The sequence below is a fragment of the Ranitomeya variabilis genome, chromosome 1 (genome assembly GCF_051348905.1).
Source record: "Ranitomeya variabilis isolate aRanVar5 chromosome 1, aRanVar5.hap1, whole genome shotgun sequence".
Lineage (NCBI taxonomy): Eukaryota > Metazoa > Chordata > Amphibia > Anura > Dendrobatidae > Ranitomeya > Ranitomeya variabilis.
In genome coordinates this window covers 283,755,043-283,772,898 of record NC_135232.1, presented here as the reverse complement: position 1 = coordinate 283,772,898, position 17,856 = coordinate 283,755,043, and the positions used below count along the sequence as shown (strand labels likewise).

The 17,856-nt window shown below is 37.9% G+C and overlaps 1 protein-coding gene across 1 annotated transcript in view; it reads right to left on the bottom strand.

The window, feature by feature from the left end:
- Nucleotides 1–10,662: 10,662 nt before the first annotated feature.
- The window catches only part of MN1 (MN1 proto-oncogene, transcriptional regulator), a 54,194-nt gene continuing 47,000 nt past the window's right edge, over nucleotides 10,663–17,856 (bottom strand). Inside the window, exon 2 of the mRNA XM_077295182.1 lies at nucleotides 10,663–11,972. Within this exon, the coding sequence (XP_077151297.1) occupies nucleotides 11,788–11,972 (185 nt within the window). The 3' untranslated portion in view covers nucleotides 10,663–11,787. The remainder of the gene's footprint in view (nucleotides 11,973–17,856) is intronic.

Genomic DNA, 17,856 nt, shown 5'->3' with positions numbered 1-17,856 from the left:
TCACCTGCTGTTGATTTTTCCATTCTACTTTCCAAAGATTGCAGAAAAGCACCGCTCACATTTATCCTGAGCTGTACGCTGAGCGCTTACACCAAGTTTCTGTGTAATTATCTGAAATACATGTTTCAGATGGAACCCCTGGTGGAAGATTCCCTATAGCAATGCAGCTGGAGGCACTGTAGATACGGTCTGGCTTATGATCCGGTGGTGTACGTCGTTTTAGGTGCACATAAAAACGTGGTCCGGCAAATTTTTGTGCACTTCTGAAAAGAAGGTAACTGCTGAATAGAGTTAAGACAGAGTCCAGACTAACTCTGCTGCTTCATTGAAGTGAGTGGATCGCTCGGGGATTTCATCTGGATCACGTCACTCGGCGATATAGATGGAAGCCCTTCAAAGTAAGTTTCAGCATAGAGTGCAGGATAAATGATCCCAAACGTTGTGAAAAATGTTCCCAATAAAGGCTTCAACTCAATCCATAAAAACAGCAAGTCCCCACTCAGGTCCATCATCCATCAATGGAAATATAGAGAACTTCCACGTTACAGGTAGCACAATGGCTCTGAAAAAGTGCTATTGCTCCTCACACCCCAAAATAAATCCAGCGAATTCTGCGCTCCCTAATCCAAATACTCTACTTCCTTCTGAGCCCCACAGTATGCCTAAACCACAGTTAGTGTCCACATGTTTTGGCATTTCTGAAGTGATGAGAGCCTGCCTAATTTATGAGTGCACAACGTATTGCTCACTGCAACATGCTGGTCCTAGTTTAACAAGAACTGCAATAGTTGACATCTATAATGTCCTTATTAAATGAAACCTAGATGGCACAATATTATCAATTTGATGACATGAGAAATTTTCACTGGTTTTTTTTTAAACTTGACTGTATAGCTTCTGGAATATTTTTTCTCTTTTTCTTCTATGCACATCAGTTCTAAAGGTATGCCCCTGGTAATAAAGATGGAAATTTTGCCTTCAACCAACTGGGTGTATACCACAAAACTTCTTTGTGGGCATTTGTTTTTTCTCCGCTAATGCTGGCCAATCAAACTCGGCCATGCTCACAGAGATGTTCTGTGGGATACAGATAGTTGGTCAAAGGTAAAATTACCTATTTCCTATTACCAAAGGGCATAACTTTGGAATGGAGGCAGGTAGGAAGGAAAAACAATCTAGCAATATGAAGGCCTGTAGTCATAAATATAACACTTAGCATTTATTAGGTCATTTAGAAGGAAGCTCCGTATATACAGTCAATGTGCAGGTTAAATACTAATGACATAACCTACGCGTTTCGACATGCATCTTATCTCCTGCGTGGCATTCAGGCTTTTATGTGTGTGAACAAGCAGGAGGTGTCTCCTCTAGACAATTTAAACAGCCAATCAGAAGATGACATTAGTGTACAAGTGAAACCAACAAAAATATCTGTATTGTTAAAAATCAGACGATAACATACATAAATCCAAAAAACAGACATCAATATCATAAAATGAGATGTTGTCTCAAGTTAAGACAATCGGATTTCCAGCATAAAAATCCAGTTAGACTATCTTTTAAATAACTTTATAATCCCCTCCATGTATTGGTCTGTAGAACTTTTCTAGAACATTTAATGAAATAGATCACATTTGTAGTATTACAATTTGAAAAATCATGAACTGAATACACTTGTTGAATAAAAAGTGACATGAATTTATCTGTTTTTTAGCATAATCGCATCTTTTTTGCAGCGGTTGGCTCCACATTTATAAAAACCTTTCAGGTGTAACCATATTTTTTGTTTGCAGTGTCTGTTGGGGTCACTCACAAAAAGACCAGGAGACAGCATGGAGCCCAACATAGGCGCTTTTTAGCAAAAAAAAACATATGTCATTGGTAAGTATATTTTTTAATTGTTCATTCTTGTTAAGAGTAGGTAGATTTAATTTAATAATATCTATAATTACAGAATTAGAATCTGTTTTGGAATTATTTGTGGTATTACTAAGTAGTTTTTATAAGTCTATGTTAGAAACTGCCATGGAAAGATTGAATGTCATTCAGGAGGATAGACCATGAAAAAGACGCATGTCGAAACCTGTAGGTCCTGCTTAGTATTTAACCTGCACACTGCCCGTATATCCAGAGCTTCCTTTTAAATGGTTTAATAACTGCTAAGTTTTATATTGCTGACTACAAGCCTTCATATCGCTAGATCGTTTTCCCTTCCTACCTGCCTCCATCACAGCTGCTCTGTCTTGATCCGTTCGTGGCTTTGGAAGCTTCCAATGTCCAAAAGATGAGCTGATGACCACATTTCCTTTGGAATGCAGGTGCACAGAATAAAAAAAAAAATACTGTTCCAGAATCAGTGGAAAAGCACTAATTGTAGTGAAAGGTCCTCCTTCATGGCAAAAATAGATCAGAGTGCAGTATAACATTTGCTGATGACAAAATGACAGGAACAATCTGTAAAACCCTACATACACACTAAACTATCGTTGGGCAAATATCGACAGGTTCAGGTGACAGTCTAACGTGTAAGGGGGTCTCAGACAGATGATTTTCGGGAAAGTTATGGACCTGGCAGGTTGGCTTTTGGAATGGCAATCCTTTAGATCTCCTTTTGATCTCGTTGAGAAAAGCCACGACAAAAGATGACTAGCAGTGGCTCTCAGTGGCAAAGCAAGTGCTCCTGTGCATGGGAAATACATTTGACACAGCAACCAGCCAAATGTTCAGCCAAACCATTTTTTGACCGACAGCCATCTAAGGTGACTGTGTAAGTCACCGGTCACCTTTGGTAACGTATCTATCATATCTATCATATGCATGATATGCCTTGACACACATGTAGAAAAAGTTTTATATTACATGTTATATTAAATGTTATATTTGTTTATATTTAATTTACATAAAATGTTAAATTACGTTTTTAATATTACACAAACACAAATTTCACCATTAACATCATATTTATTGTTATTTAGTTTGTTGGTAAAACATATACAGGTATATACAATATGCATGAATACAGAAGACTGCACTTTACAGATTTTTTTTATTTTAAAAAGAGAAAAATAACACTCGGTTTTATGAGCTAGTGTCACAGTCTTCCAAACAAGCATTTAAAAATGAATTTAACAATAGTCAAAAAAAAGATTACAGATTGCTTAACACACAGCAGAGTAACATTTCCATATTTTACATGTGCAATAACATTTTAAGAAGAGTTTGCTATGCAGTACTGATTACCAGTGTTTTCCCCAAATTCCAGAAAGCAAATGTTATGAAACATGAATTGCTCTCACATATATTTTAAAGCTGTACTGTTTGTGAGAAGTAATACTTCACAGCCTCCACTGTCTCATGAAATGAGGAATTTATAAATTCAAAAAAATAAAAAAACAACATTCTCAGCGAAATGTTACAATCTGGACATTTATCTGAATTTATCGTTAAATTGGTTTGTTATTAAAATTTAATTTTCACTTACAGAATACAAGTAGAAATGTCAGCACTAGCAGTGAAAAAAGTCATGTTAAGAAATTACCAGATGAAACGCTCAGAAGAAAACATGTTTTTATATGCTCTGTAAATTAACTTAAAAGAGAATTTTGTTGCTCGGTGTAAATGTTGCAAGTCATCAATGACCAAAGGGGTTATACATCTCTAAGTGAAAAGTATTAAGAATTTATTTTTTTATAAAATCTATTGTCAAACAGTACTATAACTAAAATATAAATGGCAGCAAATAGACCATTAAAAGTAACAAAATTTGGGTCCAAGCTGTTTATTTAACTCAAACGTATTACCTATCTAGTAGGGTTGAGAGGATCAATTTGCAGCATGATGCACATATGACGTTGCACCAACCCAGCTAATTAAAAGACTTGCTGGGGATCTTACAAGGTCCTACTGACCTGGCCGACAGACTGAAGTGCCACAAATCGGTCCATTCAGCCCTATTACTTAATTTTAATTCTGCATACCCTTAGCACATGTGGAAAAAACTCTGATAACAGACTTACATGTAAATTTTTGACATCCTGGTGGACTTATTATGTTGCATGTCATGGGAAAAAAAATTGATAACATTGCACTTCAAAACATGCACTACTCCACCTTTAGTATTTCTATTACTCAAATTACAATTCTTCAAAATAATTAAAATATCTAAAATCTAGTTTTGGACATAAAAATCTATAATGGGTGAAAACAAGAGACTCGATAAGAATGCCTACAAGAAAAAAAATAGTCAAAACATTATATTTCAAGTAGTTTAGACAAACTGATGCTGGGTTTACATCTCCTGCCACGGCTGTTAAACATCAATTGATCAGCTACTTAGAAGATAGCCAGTAGTCGTTTATTGGCGTGTCTAGACCGGCCGGCCACAATTATATGTGCACACAACGGTCTTTCAAATGATCGTTCTGTGAGCCTAGATAATCACGTTATTACAATTAATTTTTAAACCGGCATTTTGTTTGTTCCCTGGGCGATTGCAGCCTGATAGTCAAGAATAAGCATTCATAGAAATGCTCATTCCCCCAATAATCATCTCTCTTAAAATTAGCATTATTCTAACTGGACTCTGATTGGTTGCTACAGGAAAGACCACTTCTCTTTAAAAAAAAAAAAAAAAGCTGGGGAGAGAAGATGGCACAAAATAGGGATTTATCCACATAAATTAGGGGGTATAGGGGTTAGACTGCGCTAACCTGATTAGACTTCTTTTGCGCTTGTAGTATTTTACAGCTGCTGCAGATCCACATGGAACAACGTAACCTAGAAGACTCTTATCCAGAAGAAATGTTTAGTGGAAATCTTCTCCGCTGCTGATGATTGAAGAGACATCAGTACATATGTGGTTTTATAAATTTTGGCTTTATTCTACGCATTTAGAAGTTACAAGAACTTCTTCAGGAAAAAGAAGGACCCACGTGGTCAGCAGCGCAGAGGATTTCCACTAAACATTTCTTCTAGATTAGAGCTTTTTTTTTTCAAGAGAGCTTTAAAGTGAAAAAGGAACAATCAGGCACTTAATGGCCCTCCGTAACATAAGTCACCAGTAGTATAAATGGCATTTGGGATACTATAATTTTGCTTTGGGTGCAAGTGGCTTCCAGTTATCTCTCTGGGGACAATCAAGTGAAATGCAATAAGTTTGTTACACCATCAATCAATGGGAAACTGCATATTAGATGAATAAAAATGTGTTTTATGATGTATAATATAAAAGAAGTAATGTATATTCGCTTATACTATAATCTGATTGTCTCCGTTATAGTAATACTAGCTCTCAACTAGAGATTGTGCAGGTCGATTTTTACAACCCAGTCCTGTGGTCACGTCAGTAATCTCTGGTCGATGGATGGGAGCCTGGAGGACCATCTCTTACCTGACAGCATCTTTGGCTCGTCTTTAAATCAGATGACCTGCCATGACATCAATGTTGTGGCATGACGTACATGTGACGATGTGCCAAGCCAGCTATTTAAAGAAGAGCCACAGATGCTGCCAGGTACAAGGCGGCCCTCAAGGTTCCTGTTTAACTGCCAAAGATTAGTGATGTGACCATTGACCTGGGTTTTGCGAATTGATTCTCACCATCTCTGCTCTTAACAGAACAATATCTGATGTTACCCTTATATTAGAGTTCTCCCTACTACTGGCTTTTAAATGTACTAAGAACCGACAGCTCTTTACAAAACCAACACAAAAAGACTTAAAATGTAAAACTACTGTTGACTTATAGATTTATATCTTATTCTATAAGGTGGAGCTTTGCACATAGTCTCAAGATATTAACATTTTGCTTAGACATTTAAAGAAACTGAAAATGAAAATTTGAGAAAAAAATATCCAGGCTTTGATTTACAGCTGAAAATACCACTTAATCCATATAGTACTGAGACCATGTGTGCTAACATGATTAGCAGAATTATATTTGATATTAAGGGGGACACAAGGTTTAGATGACAGGTACACTGCAGTTCTTAAAGAGTTTAAGGATCGTGATTATTGATCTATCCTAAAGATTGCCATAAAGTTTTATTTGTGGTGGTTGTACCCCAATGATCCCAGTCCAATCAGCAGTGATCAGGGCAAAGCAGCAGTATAGCTAACTGTACCCATGAGCTTCGGTGGGGCATGGCACTTCATTCTGATGAATGGTAGACAGCTCCTAGAATGATTAAACAATATTTATCCAAACAATGATGTCCTATCCTAAGGAATTCTTGTCGATTTAAGGCTATGTTCACTTACAGTGCTTTTGCAGCTTTTTTTATGCAAATTAAAAGCTGCATTTTACAGTACCAGCAAAAGCTATGAGATTTCAGAAATCAACTTTTTTTATCCTAGCAGAATTTGAGAACTGCAGCATTTTTAAAATCTGCAGCATGTCAATTCTTTCAACATTTTTGCAGCGTTTTTCACCCTTAGAAAGCAATGAGAAAGTGAAAAATGCTGCCTGGATTATGGAAAATCATTTTATGCTGTTATCCTGATACTTCAATATGTATGCAGTTATAGATTTCTACTATTCTGGGAATACTACTATCTGCAAATTAAAATACATGGCTAATGGCTAAGTGTCTGCAAAAACTCTAGAAATGAATACACCTTTTATTAAGGTGAACAGAACTGCAGTAAATGTCATTTTTGAATCCACAGAGATTTTACTTTATTTTTCTGCAACGGTTGTTTATAGAAAAAAATACACTTTGTATAGAAATAGAACATGATGACATGTTAAGCACTGAATTTTTTTTCTTTTTTTTTTGGTTTTCTTAGCATTTTTACGGAAAGGTTTCCAAGTATATAATACAGTTATTTGCATTTACATCCATTTTACAAAGACACATAGGCTGTGTAGAAAAAGAAACAGTAGACTTACAAAGTTTTGCCGTTTAGATTTGATGGGCTCAGTTGCGGAGACTAAAGGTCTAAAGAGGCTAAAAATCATGGGGTCCTGCTAGTGCATTGATAATCTGGCCTTGTGTTGGTAAGGATGTTCCATTTTCTGTGACTTTTGTATACTTTATTTCCTTCTGTGAGCTGTTTTTGAGGCACCCTAGCTAATGAAGGCATATGATTAATTCAAAAACTGTTTGCTTTCCTGACAAGGAATGGTTTTAGGCCATGTGCACACGATAAGTATTTTTCGCGTTTTTTTCGCGTTTTTTCGCTATAAAAACGTGATAAAAACGCGAAAAAAACGCTTACATATGCCTCCTATTATTTTAAGTGTATTCCGCATTTTTTGTGCAAATGTTGCGATTTTTTCCGCGAAAAAATCGCATAGCGGAAAAAAAAGCAACATGTTCATTAAAAATGCGGAATTGCAGGGATTCCGCACACCTAGGAGTCCATTGATCTGCTTACTTCCCGCACGGGGCTGTGCACACCATGCGGGAAGTAAGCAGATTATGTGCGGTTGGTACCCAGGGTGGAGGAGAGGAGACTCTCCTCCACGCACTGGGCACCATATAAGTGGTCAAAAAATAAGAATCAAAATAAAAAATAGTCCTATACTCACCCTCGATGTCTTCCCGCCTCCACTGCACGCTGTCGCTTCGGTTCCTGTAGCTGATGTGCGGCGAAGGACCTTGCCGATGACGTCACTGTCCTGTGATTGGTCGTGAGCGGTCATGTGACCGCTCACGTGACCGTGACGTCACGGAAGGTCCTGTGCGCACACACCAGCTACAGGAAGAGGAACGGACGCCGGTGAGGAGATGTCTGGGTGAGTATAAGCATTTTTTTATTTTTTTTATTATTTTTAAACATTCTATCTTTTACTATAGATGCTGCATAAGCTGCATCTATAGTAAAAAGTTGGTCACACTTGTCAAACGCTATGTTTGACAAGTGTGACCAACCTGTCAGTCAGTTTTCCAAGCGATGCTACAGATCGCTTGGAAAACTTTAGCATTCTGCAAGCTTGCAGAATGCTAAAAAAACGCGAAAAAAACGGAAAAAAAACGCAAAAAAAAAAATGCAGATTTCTTGCAGAAAATTTCCGGTTTTCTTCAGGAAATTTCTGCAAGAAATCCGCAACGTGTGCACATACCCTTAATGTCATGAAATACATAGAACAATTGGTCTATGAGTGTATATATATATATATATATATATATATATATATATATATATATATATATATATATACATATATACACACAGTGTATCCGTAAAGTCATGGTGCACTTTTGTAGTTTACATTTTGGTGCCCTTTCTCTGGCCCAATCATGTCAGACCTGCTCATGAGGAGAGATAACAAGGACCAATCAAACAACACAAACTCATTTAAGCTGTTTCTGAGCCCCCAGAAAGATTAACCCCTGATAAACTGAACTCTGATTAATACACTGCCAGGTCTGTGACATCATGCAACCACAAGCTTACGCTATCGTTTGGATGTGTATAGGACAACAAATGGAGCCCACATCGAACTGCACTGAATAGGTATGAAACTGGGAGAGGTTTTCTTTTACTTGGGGCACATTTACATTTCCATTGTTATTTGTTGCTTTCCAGTCACTGGTCAAAAGTGCACCATGACTTTACGGACAATATATATATATATATATATATATATATATATATATATATATACACACACACTCATAGACCAGTTGGGTCCCTCACATTATTAGTACTTATTTATTTATTATGTTTTGCTCATTTAGCGCTATCATGATAGGTATAGAAAATGATCGTTTAATTGGCAATGCTCTTAATTGTATTCACTCACTGATTCATCATTGCATAGCAAATCCACTTTAATAAACATAATATTCTTCATTATTTGTCTAGGGCTTCATGGCATCTTCTAGCCAGAGAAAACTCGCAGGTTACCGCAACTGTTTTGAAATCTCAATATATACTTGCAGACAATAACTCATTCATCCACAAACCCTTGAAAAGTAAAAAAAATAAAATAAAGTTGCAAGGAAACCCTAGCCTTGCTGCATATCATATAGAGTGTATCACAGAATCGCTGATACAGAAAAAAAAGCCCAAATACATCTGACTGCTACTAGTTTACTGTTTGCTTTGATCCTAATAAAGAAATATGGCCGTGTAATTAGAAGTTGTTCTACATGAATGTTGCAATACTATTATATTTGCTTTATGAAGAATATGAGTGGTTTGCTGTTATCTGCTGCCAAAAAAATGTGTTAAGATACATTGCAGTTTTCTGAGCTATTTAGGCATTACTAATCCAGATCAGACAAGAAATATGGGCAAAGCTCTAACAGTCAGTCAATTAGTAAATCAGTTATGTTAACCAGTCGCCACTTTGGGTAGCACTCAAGTAGGTGCTCAGTGGTAAGATAAGTATTCCAAATGTAGAAATAGAAAAACATGGCATATGATAAGGATGAGAGGATTCATTAGTATATCAGCACAAGATCTGTGATTCCACATGTCAATCAAGCCAACGTTTAAGTCCTCCTTGACCTTTTTCACAGCCTTAAAATAAAGTCACATCATACCAGCTTAAAAAAGCACCTCCTATCAAAGATTTAATCCTCTTAATATATTGGAATCATCATATTATATTGCTCTCTGCACTTACAATTGCTCATTTTGCCTTTCTACCCAGTTAATTCTTTGTGTAGTACATAGTTCTTTTAGGTCTAGTACATCCCATGATTAAAAACAGACGAGCTGAATTTTCCTAAGCTCTATGTAGAAACGGGAAGTCTCTTTTCGAGTCATCTCCTGAGACCAGCTGCACCGCTCCTCAACCATGGCCAGTGATTTAGCAGTGATGTAGAATTGAAGTTCTTATGGTGACTTATGTAGGGAAAAGAAACTTCCTGTTTCTACCTTAGAAGGATTCAGCTAGGTCTGTTTTAAATCGTGTGATGTATTAGACCTAATGGAAAAGAGAAGAATTAACTGGGTAAAAAGGAAAAATGAGCAATTGTAAGTACACAGTGCTATATAATATAACTGTTCTATATTAAGAGGTTTAACATTTTGATGGGAGTGCTTCTTTAATGGACACAGAAACTTGTGGTGATGTCCTTGTAAATGAGCTCATCATTATCACATGAACTGAGGTGCCATGGTTTTCCATTTTCAGGTATGTTATCAACGGCCATATGTAGAAGCATGTAACGCATGACATAGTTTCTTTCCATTGTCATACAGTCTACTCAGCCTGTCAAGTGTCTCCTATAGTTTATTTTGCAATAGAGTTCTGTTTGGAGAAGAAAAGTCTTCCCAAAAGTGGACACAACTGATTAATTTCCTTTTCAATGTTATTTATTTACACCTAAATTTCTAAAGAACACACAATGGCCCCTGAATATTTGACTGCCGTATTTTTAACTTAAGGTAATTCATGACTTCATGAGTTGTGCAGTGAACATCCTCTGGATCCAAAAATGTTTCTTCAGAGACTTTGGGTACAGAATATTTTGAGAAAGGATTTGTCCACCAAATTAAAGCAAAGGATCCTTCGAAGACTTGGGCCACACTTTCAATATTTTGACAAATCTCAATTTATTACCAATGTTGCAGCAAAGATCCTAGAAAATGTATGTATTGTCAACCTTTAAAACAAATTATTTCTGCTAATGCAGCAATGATCATGGGCATCTGAAGACCACGCTGCATTTATGTGGAAGAACTCAATAGAAATACCAAATGAAATAAGATTATACAGTTCATTTTTATTAAAGTTAATCTGTTGGCATTAATTACGATTCAGCAAATAACAAGTTGTATAGAAATGAATGAGTCTTGCTGAACATGGGAAGATCACAAAACCCTAACAAGTAACCATGAGATGTAGCCTGCAGTAACCTAGGACGTCTCTAGAAGTGAAACACTGTACAGTTCTGCACAATAATATTGAACATGTGTAAATGATATTAATGTGAATATTGATAGCAGACATCAAGGCGTGTTAGTGCAATAACACAACTTCATGGATTGATCATTTCCATCCTACATATCATCAAAGAAGTACCTTCAAATGTAGACAACCTGACCAGTCAGGAGCCAGAGACTGAAAATCCACTAACACGCCAATGGGGACAAATAAAAAATATAATATGTGTACTTTTGTTAACTTGGATGGATTTTTAAGCATGGGATATGGGAATTCTTGCATTTTACCTCTGCGCATAAAATATCTCCTATGTCATTTATTTTGCAACAAAGCACCCAAAAATATAAGCTGACATATAACCTCATGTGCAAAATAGCTGTGAGCATCCATTTAGAACTTGAATGAGAGTCCTGGCGGAGAAAATAATAAATAAATAAAAAAAAGGCTGCATAACATTTTCTTTGCGGTTAATAAAGGGATCACAAAATAATAAAGAAGGTCCCTATGATATTATTTCTTTTCCCATGGATCAGCTGTGGTCTATTATGATACAAAAGATTAATAGAAATGTCAACTTTTTTGTCTTACAAAAGAAATAATATTTTTATGTAGCACTAAAAAAAGAAAATCAAAAGTAAATACATATATAATTCTGACATACAAAAGCCCTTCTCTAGCCCAGATAAACCATACATCAGGTTTACAGAGAAACAGGGAAAGAACGTAAATAAAAGTAAGAAAAATGAGTAAAGAGTGCTGGATGAAGAATTAACACTGGTATCATACTGTGGCAAAAAGATCCAAAAATATGAGGTTTATTTCAGACTAACCCTTGCAAGTCCAAAAACCACTAAGCAGGTACCAATCTAAAAAAAAATTAGTCCACCTATCATTAGCGGCTTCTTAGGAAAGTGAAAAAAAAAATCTGGATTTCTTTTCAGTTTTCAAGTTAGGGCAGCAACAAAAGTCCCAAATCTGTTAGAGATATCAGAATGAAGGGATCTCCACGTAGGAACAGGAGTCCTACCCTTTGTCTCCCCAATATCATCTGTGCAGTGGACTGAGAGGCACTGCAAATGGCTTCCATTCTGTGCCGCTGCTGAGGTCTTGTTCTGGGGAAGATCATGGGCTGCGAGGAAAAAAATAGATGTCAGATATAAATGTTGAGAAATATATTCAATTTTGCAAGAAATGAAGAAAACAAAAGTACAATATTCACAACTTAGTATTTGCTACAAATAAAAGAATATTGGGTACACATTGTTTTGTAAGATGCTAACTAGTGATGAGCGAACGTGCTGGGATAAGGTGTTACGGGAGCAAGCTCGTGTGCTAACCGAGTGTCTGCAGCATGCAAGAAAAATAAGTCCCTGAGTCTGCATGTCTCATGGCTATTCAACAGCCGCAACACATGCAGGGATTGCCTGTTTGTTAGGCAATCTCTGCTTGTGTTGTGGCTGTTGAATAGCCATGAGACATCCGCGGGGACCTGAACATATTATCTGAGCCTGCTGAAGTCACTCGGTTAGCACTCGAGCATGCTCCAATAACACCTTATCCAAGCACATTCGCTCATCACTAATGCTAACCAAACCCAACTTGATGCATTGACTGACATTGGACAAATCATCCCTCTTGTATGCAAATATTTACCAAAATAAGCAGCAAATCTCAGCTGCAGTTTTTTAATTTTTTCCCTAGGACAGTTTTTGGTGAATATTCTAAATGCCGCTAAATTTTGGTGAACTTTCACATATTTTATTGTCAATAAGACGTAGAGCAGTCAATAAAGGAGTGCACCACATAAGGCTTCCTCCCTTGCAAATAAACAACCATACCTCAAAACTGTTTTATACAAATGTAGCTTAACACCCAATGAAAAGAAGGAAGAGCAGGGTGAATTCACGGAAAACCAGGGCATTTACTTTAACAAGTGGTTAAAAGTAAACACACTCTTTAAAGCTTATGCCTTATGCATGAATTACCTCTTTAAAAAGTTTTTCTTAAATAGGAATCAGTGTGTTATCTTTTTTAGTTTCATGCACTTTAATACCAACCATCAAGAACAGTTTATATTGTCATTAAACACAAGCTTCCAACAGAAATGTGATAAAGCTAAAACAAACTTTTACTAGTTAGTTAATGCACTTATATAGGATCTGTCCTTTCTCCTGTCATATCTGTTTCAGTAAATAAATGTATTAGTTGTAAATAGTGTTGAGCATTCCGATACTGCAAGTATCGGGTATCGGCCGATACTTGCTGCATCGGAATTTCCGATACCGAGATCCGATATTTTTGTGATATCGGGTATCGGGTATCGCAACAACATTAATGTAAAAATGTGTAAAAAAGAGAATTAAAATAAAAAATATCGCTATACTCACCTGTCCGACGCAGCCGGGACCTCAGCGAGGGAACCGGCAGCGTTGTTTGTTTAAATTTCGCGCTTTTACTTGGTTACGTGAAGTCCCGGCTTGTGATTGGTCAGGGCGGCCATGTTGCCGGGACGCGGACCAATCACAGCAAGCCGTGACGAAATTACGTCACGGCTTGCTGTGATTGGTCCGCGTCCCGGCAACATGGCCGCCATTAACCAATCACAAGCCGTGACGTCACGGGAGGCTGGACATGCGCGTATTTTGAAAAGCGCGCGTGTCCAGCCTCCAGTGACGTCCCGGCAACATGGCCGCCATTAACCAATCACAAGCCGGGACGTCACGGGAGGCTGGACATGCGCGTATTTTGAAAAGCGCGCGTGTCCAGCCTCCAGTGACGTCCCGGCAACATGGCCGCCATTAACCAATCACAAGCCGGGACGTCACGGGAGGCTGGACATGCGCGTATTTTGAAAAGCGCGCGTGTCCAGCCTCCCGTGACGTCACGGCTTGTGATTGGTTAATGGCGGCCATGTTGCCGGGACGCGGACCAATCACAGCAAGCCGGGACGTAATTTCGTCACGGCTTGCTGTGATTGGTCCGCGTCCCGGCAACATGGCGCCGTGACCAATCATAAGCCGGGACGTCACTGGAGGCTGGACACGCGCGCTTTTCAAAATACGCGCATGTCCAGCCTCCCGTGACGTCACGGCTTGTGATTGGTTAATGGCGGCCATGTTGCCGGGACTCGGACCAATCACAGCAAGCCGTGACGTAATTTCGTCACGGCTTGCTGTGATTGGTCCGCGTCCCGGCAACATGGCCGCCCTGACCAATCACAAGCCGGGACCTCACGTAACCAAGTAAAAGCGCGAATTTTAAACAAACAACGCTGCCGGTTCCCTCGCTGAGGTCCCGGCTGCGTCGGACAGGTGAGTATAGCGATATTTTTTATTTTAATTCTTTCTTTTACACATTAATATGGTTCCCAGGGCCTGAAGGAGAGTTTCCTCTCCTTCAGACCCTGGGAACCATCAGGAATACCGTCCGATACCTGAGTCCCATTGACTTGTATTGGTATCGGGTATCGGTATCGGATTGGATCCGATACTTTGCCGGTATCGGCCGATACTTTCCGATACCGATACTTTCAAGTATCGGACGGTATCGCTCAACACTAGTTGTAAAGTAAAACAATTCTTGAGCATCTCTTATGATAACTCTGCAGTTTTTGATGTTCCTCAGGGGTGTGTCCATATTTACATCGTCCAATCAATGCTGACAGTATCAGACTGCAGTAGGAATGTTAATACCCATCTGTCAATTTATTACAAAATTTGAGATAGTAATAACAAAAGAATAGCCAAACACAAACAATATATAACAGAAAATATGCCAAAGCATTATTTCTTTGGCAATACAAGCATCTACTAAAATAGACATGTCAGTAGTGTCAACAGATTCTTTTTCCATAGAGATTATTTATCGTAAAGCCAAGTGTCTCATAAAATACTCATCCAGCTCACATAGGTAAAATGGTTCCCTAGTTTTTATATTAAAATTTTCTCTACTAGCAGCGTTCAAACCTTGTAAGTATTTTGTCTCCAAGTTGGTATATGTTTATCTACAGATGTGCACCCAGCACATCATACATAGCACTACTCAAAGCAAAAGCATTCAGCATTAAGGCCGCACACAATCACGCTGCATGCATACAACCATGGTCTTTGCAATCTCAGCTTTGGGATTGTATCACTCGCATTATTCCTTGTGCCCAGTGGGGCTCATAATCTAATCCCCTTATCTCATATTAACTATGGCCAATGTGATAGGAAGCCAATTAACAATTTAGCATGTCTTTCCTAATCCTGATCAGACTTCATTATACACCGGAATAATAAGTATTAATTGTTATAACAGTAACACAATATTATTGGAAGTTTGCAGTGCCAGCTGATGCCTAAAACGAAGGCAACAGATCATTGTGCAATTTATCCAAAATCCATTAACACGGGTAACAAGTTTCTAAAATGTGGAGGAGGTTTGGAGTTAAGGTTCATACAGGTCAAAGGTAGAGACCAACAGGGAACCGAGCAGCGGTTAGTCTAGGGCATTTGTAAGGTTTATGGTTGCCATAAACGTCCCTCTATGATGGGTCTCTAATTGTTATCTCTGATGTCTTGTCCACTTTCAGTACGTTGTAAAATACAAGGAAGCTACATAATTACAACTTAGCCTTTTAATATTGCTCCGTGTTTGCAGCAGACACCAGAGTAAATTAAGCAAGATATTTCCGCAGAATTCTTTTAACGGCATGAACATTAAGGTGACATTTTATCGCCATGATGAAAATAAAGGTATAAGCCTGTGCAAGAGTAAAGAACACATAAAAAATATTACGGTGTCATTTTGTTACATTATATCACGAATGCTTAATATACTTGGCTAACAAAGCTAAAAAATACAGACAATTCTGAAATATAGACTTTGCTTCTATCCATCTACAGAGTTAACCGAGGCTGTTTTTACAAATAACACGACTAATCTGAGATACTACCGCAGCACGCGGAGCTATTAAACAGTTAATATATATGTGGGTTTAAAGCATTTGTTATCTCAGAGGCAGGGGTGATAAATTCATTTTACCGCATCTTTTAAATATGCATGGCATGTAATGTAGCATGGAACTGCAAAGGGGAAGGGAAGCCGAAGATAACAGCTTTACAGTGAGAGATAGCATAAGTACTTCTGCTTTTCTGCTCCAGTGAACTCCGTGAAATAAGGATTCCAGAAAAACCTTGGGATGTGTACTTCAGTCTATATTTTGTTTAACAAGATGAACTTATATGATTATGGTGTCACGTAAAAATAGCGAGGCCATGAGAAAAAAAATAGTCTATCTAACCTGATGAGAGTAAAAAAAATGCTAAACAAATAGATGGATGATAATAAAGTAATCAGGTTACAGCATAAATAGAAGGGTCAATGAATGGACATTTTTACAAACTAAGAATTGCCGCCCATCTAGAGTTTTCTATCTATACGCATCCTAAATAATTGTTAATGATGCATTCAGAGCATTAATGGAAACCACAGATGAATGTTTTGTTTGCTTCCAACTACTGTAAATGAAGAGCAAGCGCAGCTATAAAATATTAAGACAACGTACAGATAAGGAGCCGCTGTCTAAAATGTATACCGGCCTATTATTCCGAATGGTTAATGGGAGAATAACATCAACGTAAAATAAAAGTTGTAATCTCTTCACTTTGGGAGAAGAATAAATTTGCCCCAAGTGTGCATTGTGAATCAGAGCATGGATAATCAAGGTGTCACCCTAGCGAGGTGCATCAATCTCAAAGTTAACCCTTGCTGATCTCTTTTAGTATGCGTCAAAGAACTAAATAAACTATAATATAGGACGAGAATATAAGAAAATACAATAGGAGTTTCATGTAGACGCGGTCATGTAGCAAGACATGCTCATCTACCCAATATAAAGGCAAGGGGGACTTGCAGACAGGTAAACACTGACTATCTGTCAAATCTAACTTCTTGCCATAAAGAAACAAATGTACAACATATAAGGAGGTTTTTTCATCTCATATATTCTCGGAAAAGGTGTAAAAAAAATAAGAGAAGATTTGATCATATCTAGGTGGTGTTTTATTATGACGATCAAAAGTAGAGAAAGATTGGCCAAATTGAAAATTGTGAGTGGCACAAAAGTTAACTGGGCATTTCCACCTCAGTTAACTAATATGGTAGAGAATGCAACATTTTGGGGGGAAATAGTTTAACTTTTGAAAACTGGTCTCAACACTTGGATTCCTCTGCTTCCTGTCCTGAATGTATTTATTTCTATAATCGTATGTGGTTATTGCCACTGCCTGGGTCCATCAGTGGTGCCACACTTGAGCTCGCTCGTCTGCTACTTTCACTGCTAGTATGGCTGGACTATCTGGAGCATGCACACTGGAGAATGTTAGCTCAGTTCCAGCCACCTCTCAGCAGCTCCATACAAGTGTGTAGGACATCTCCATGGCTTTCTAGGACAGAAGTATGTATGTGAAAGTAATGGCAGAGTGAAGTCATCACAGCTCCACTAGACTTACATACGACCCATGGGGAACCGTAATAACCACACATCACAGTTAGCCAGGGACCTTAAAATCAACTAAAGAATATTACAGAGATTGTCTAGTACTGGAAAAGTCTTTATTAATGGCTCCAAGGTGCTGCATATAATTTAAAAAAGTATACTTACCTCCCAGACCGTGCAAGTACCTTGCTCTCACCCGTGTCCCCCACTAATCTCCTTATGTAAACAATGTCACGTGATTGCCACAGCCAATTAGCAGAGCACTTTTTCATCCACTCTGAAGGAATGATTATAACTCTTTACATGCAGAATCCAGTACAGTATAGCAAATTTCTTTTGCTGAGATTTTTATAAAATTCAACAAAAATAATTTTGTCAGAGGAATACAAAGATACATTAAAAGCCTTATGCATCTCTATGGAAGCTCTATGACTCGTACAAAATTGTTTGAGTAGGTAAAGTAGAGCGTCCCTGGTGCAATAACCCAAATGGACATTTTGTTATTTGATCTGTCTACAATAAGGTCAGCCAT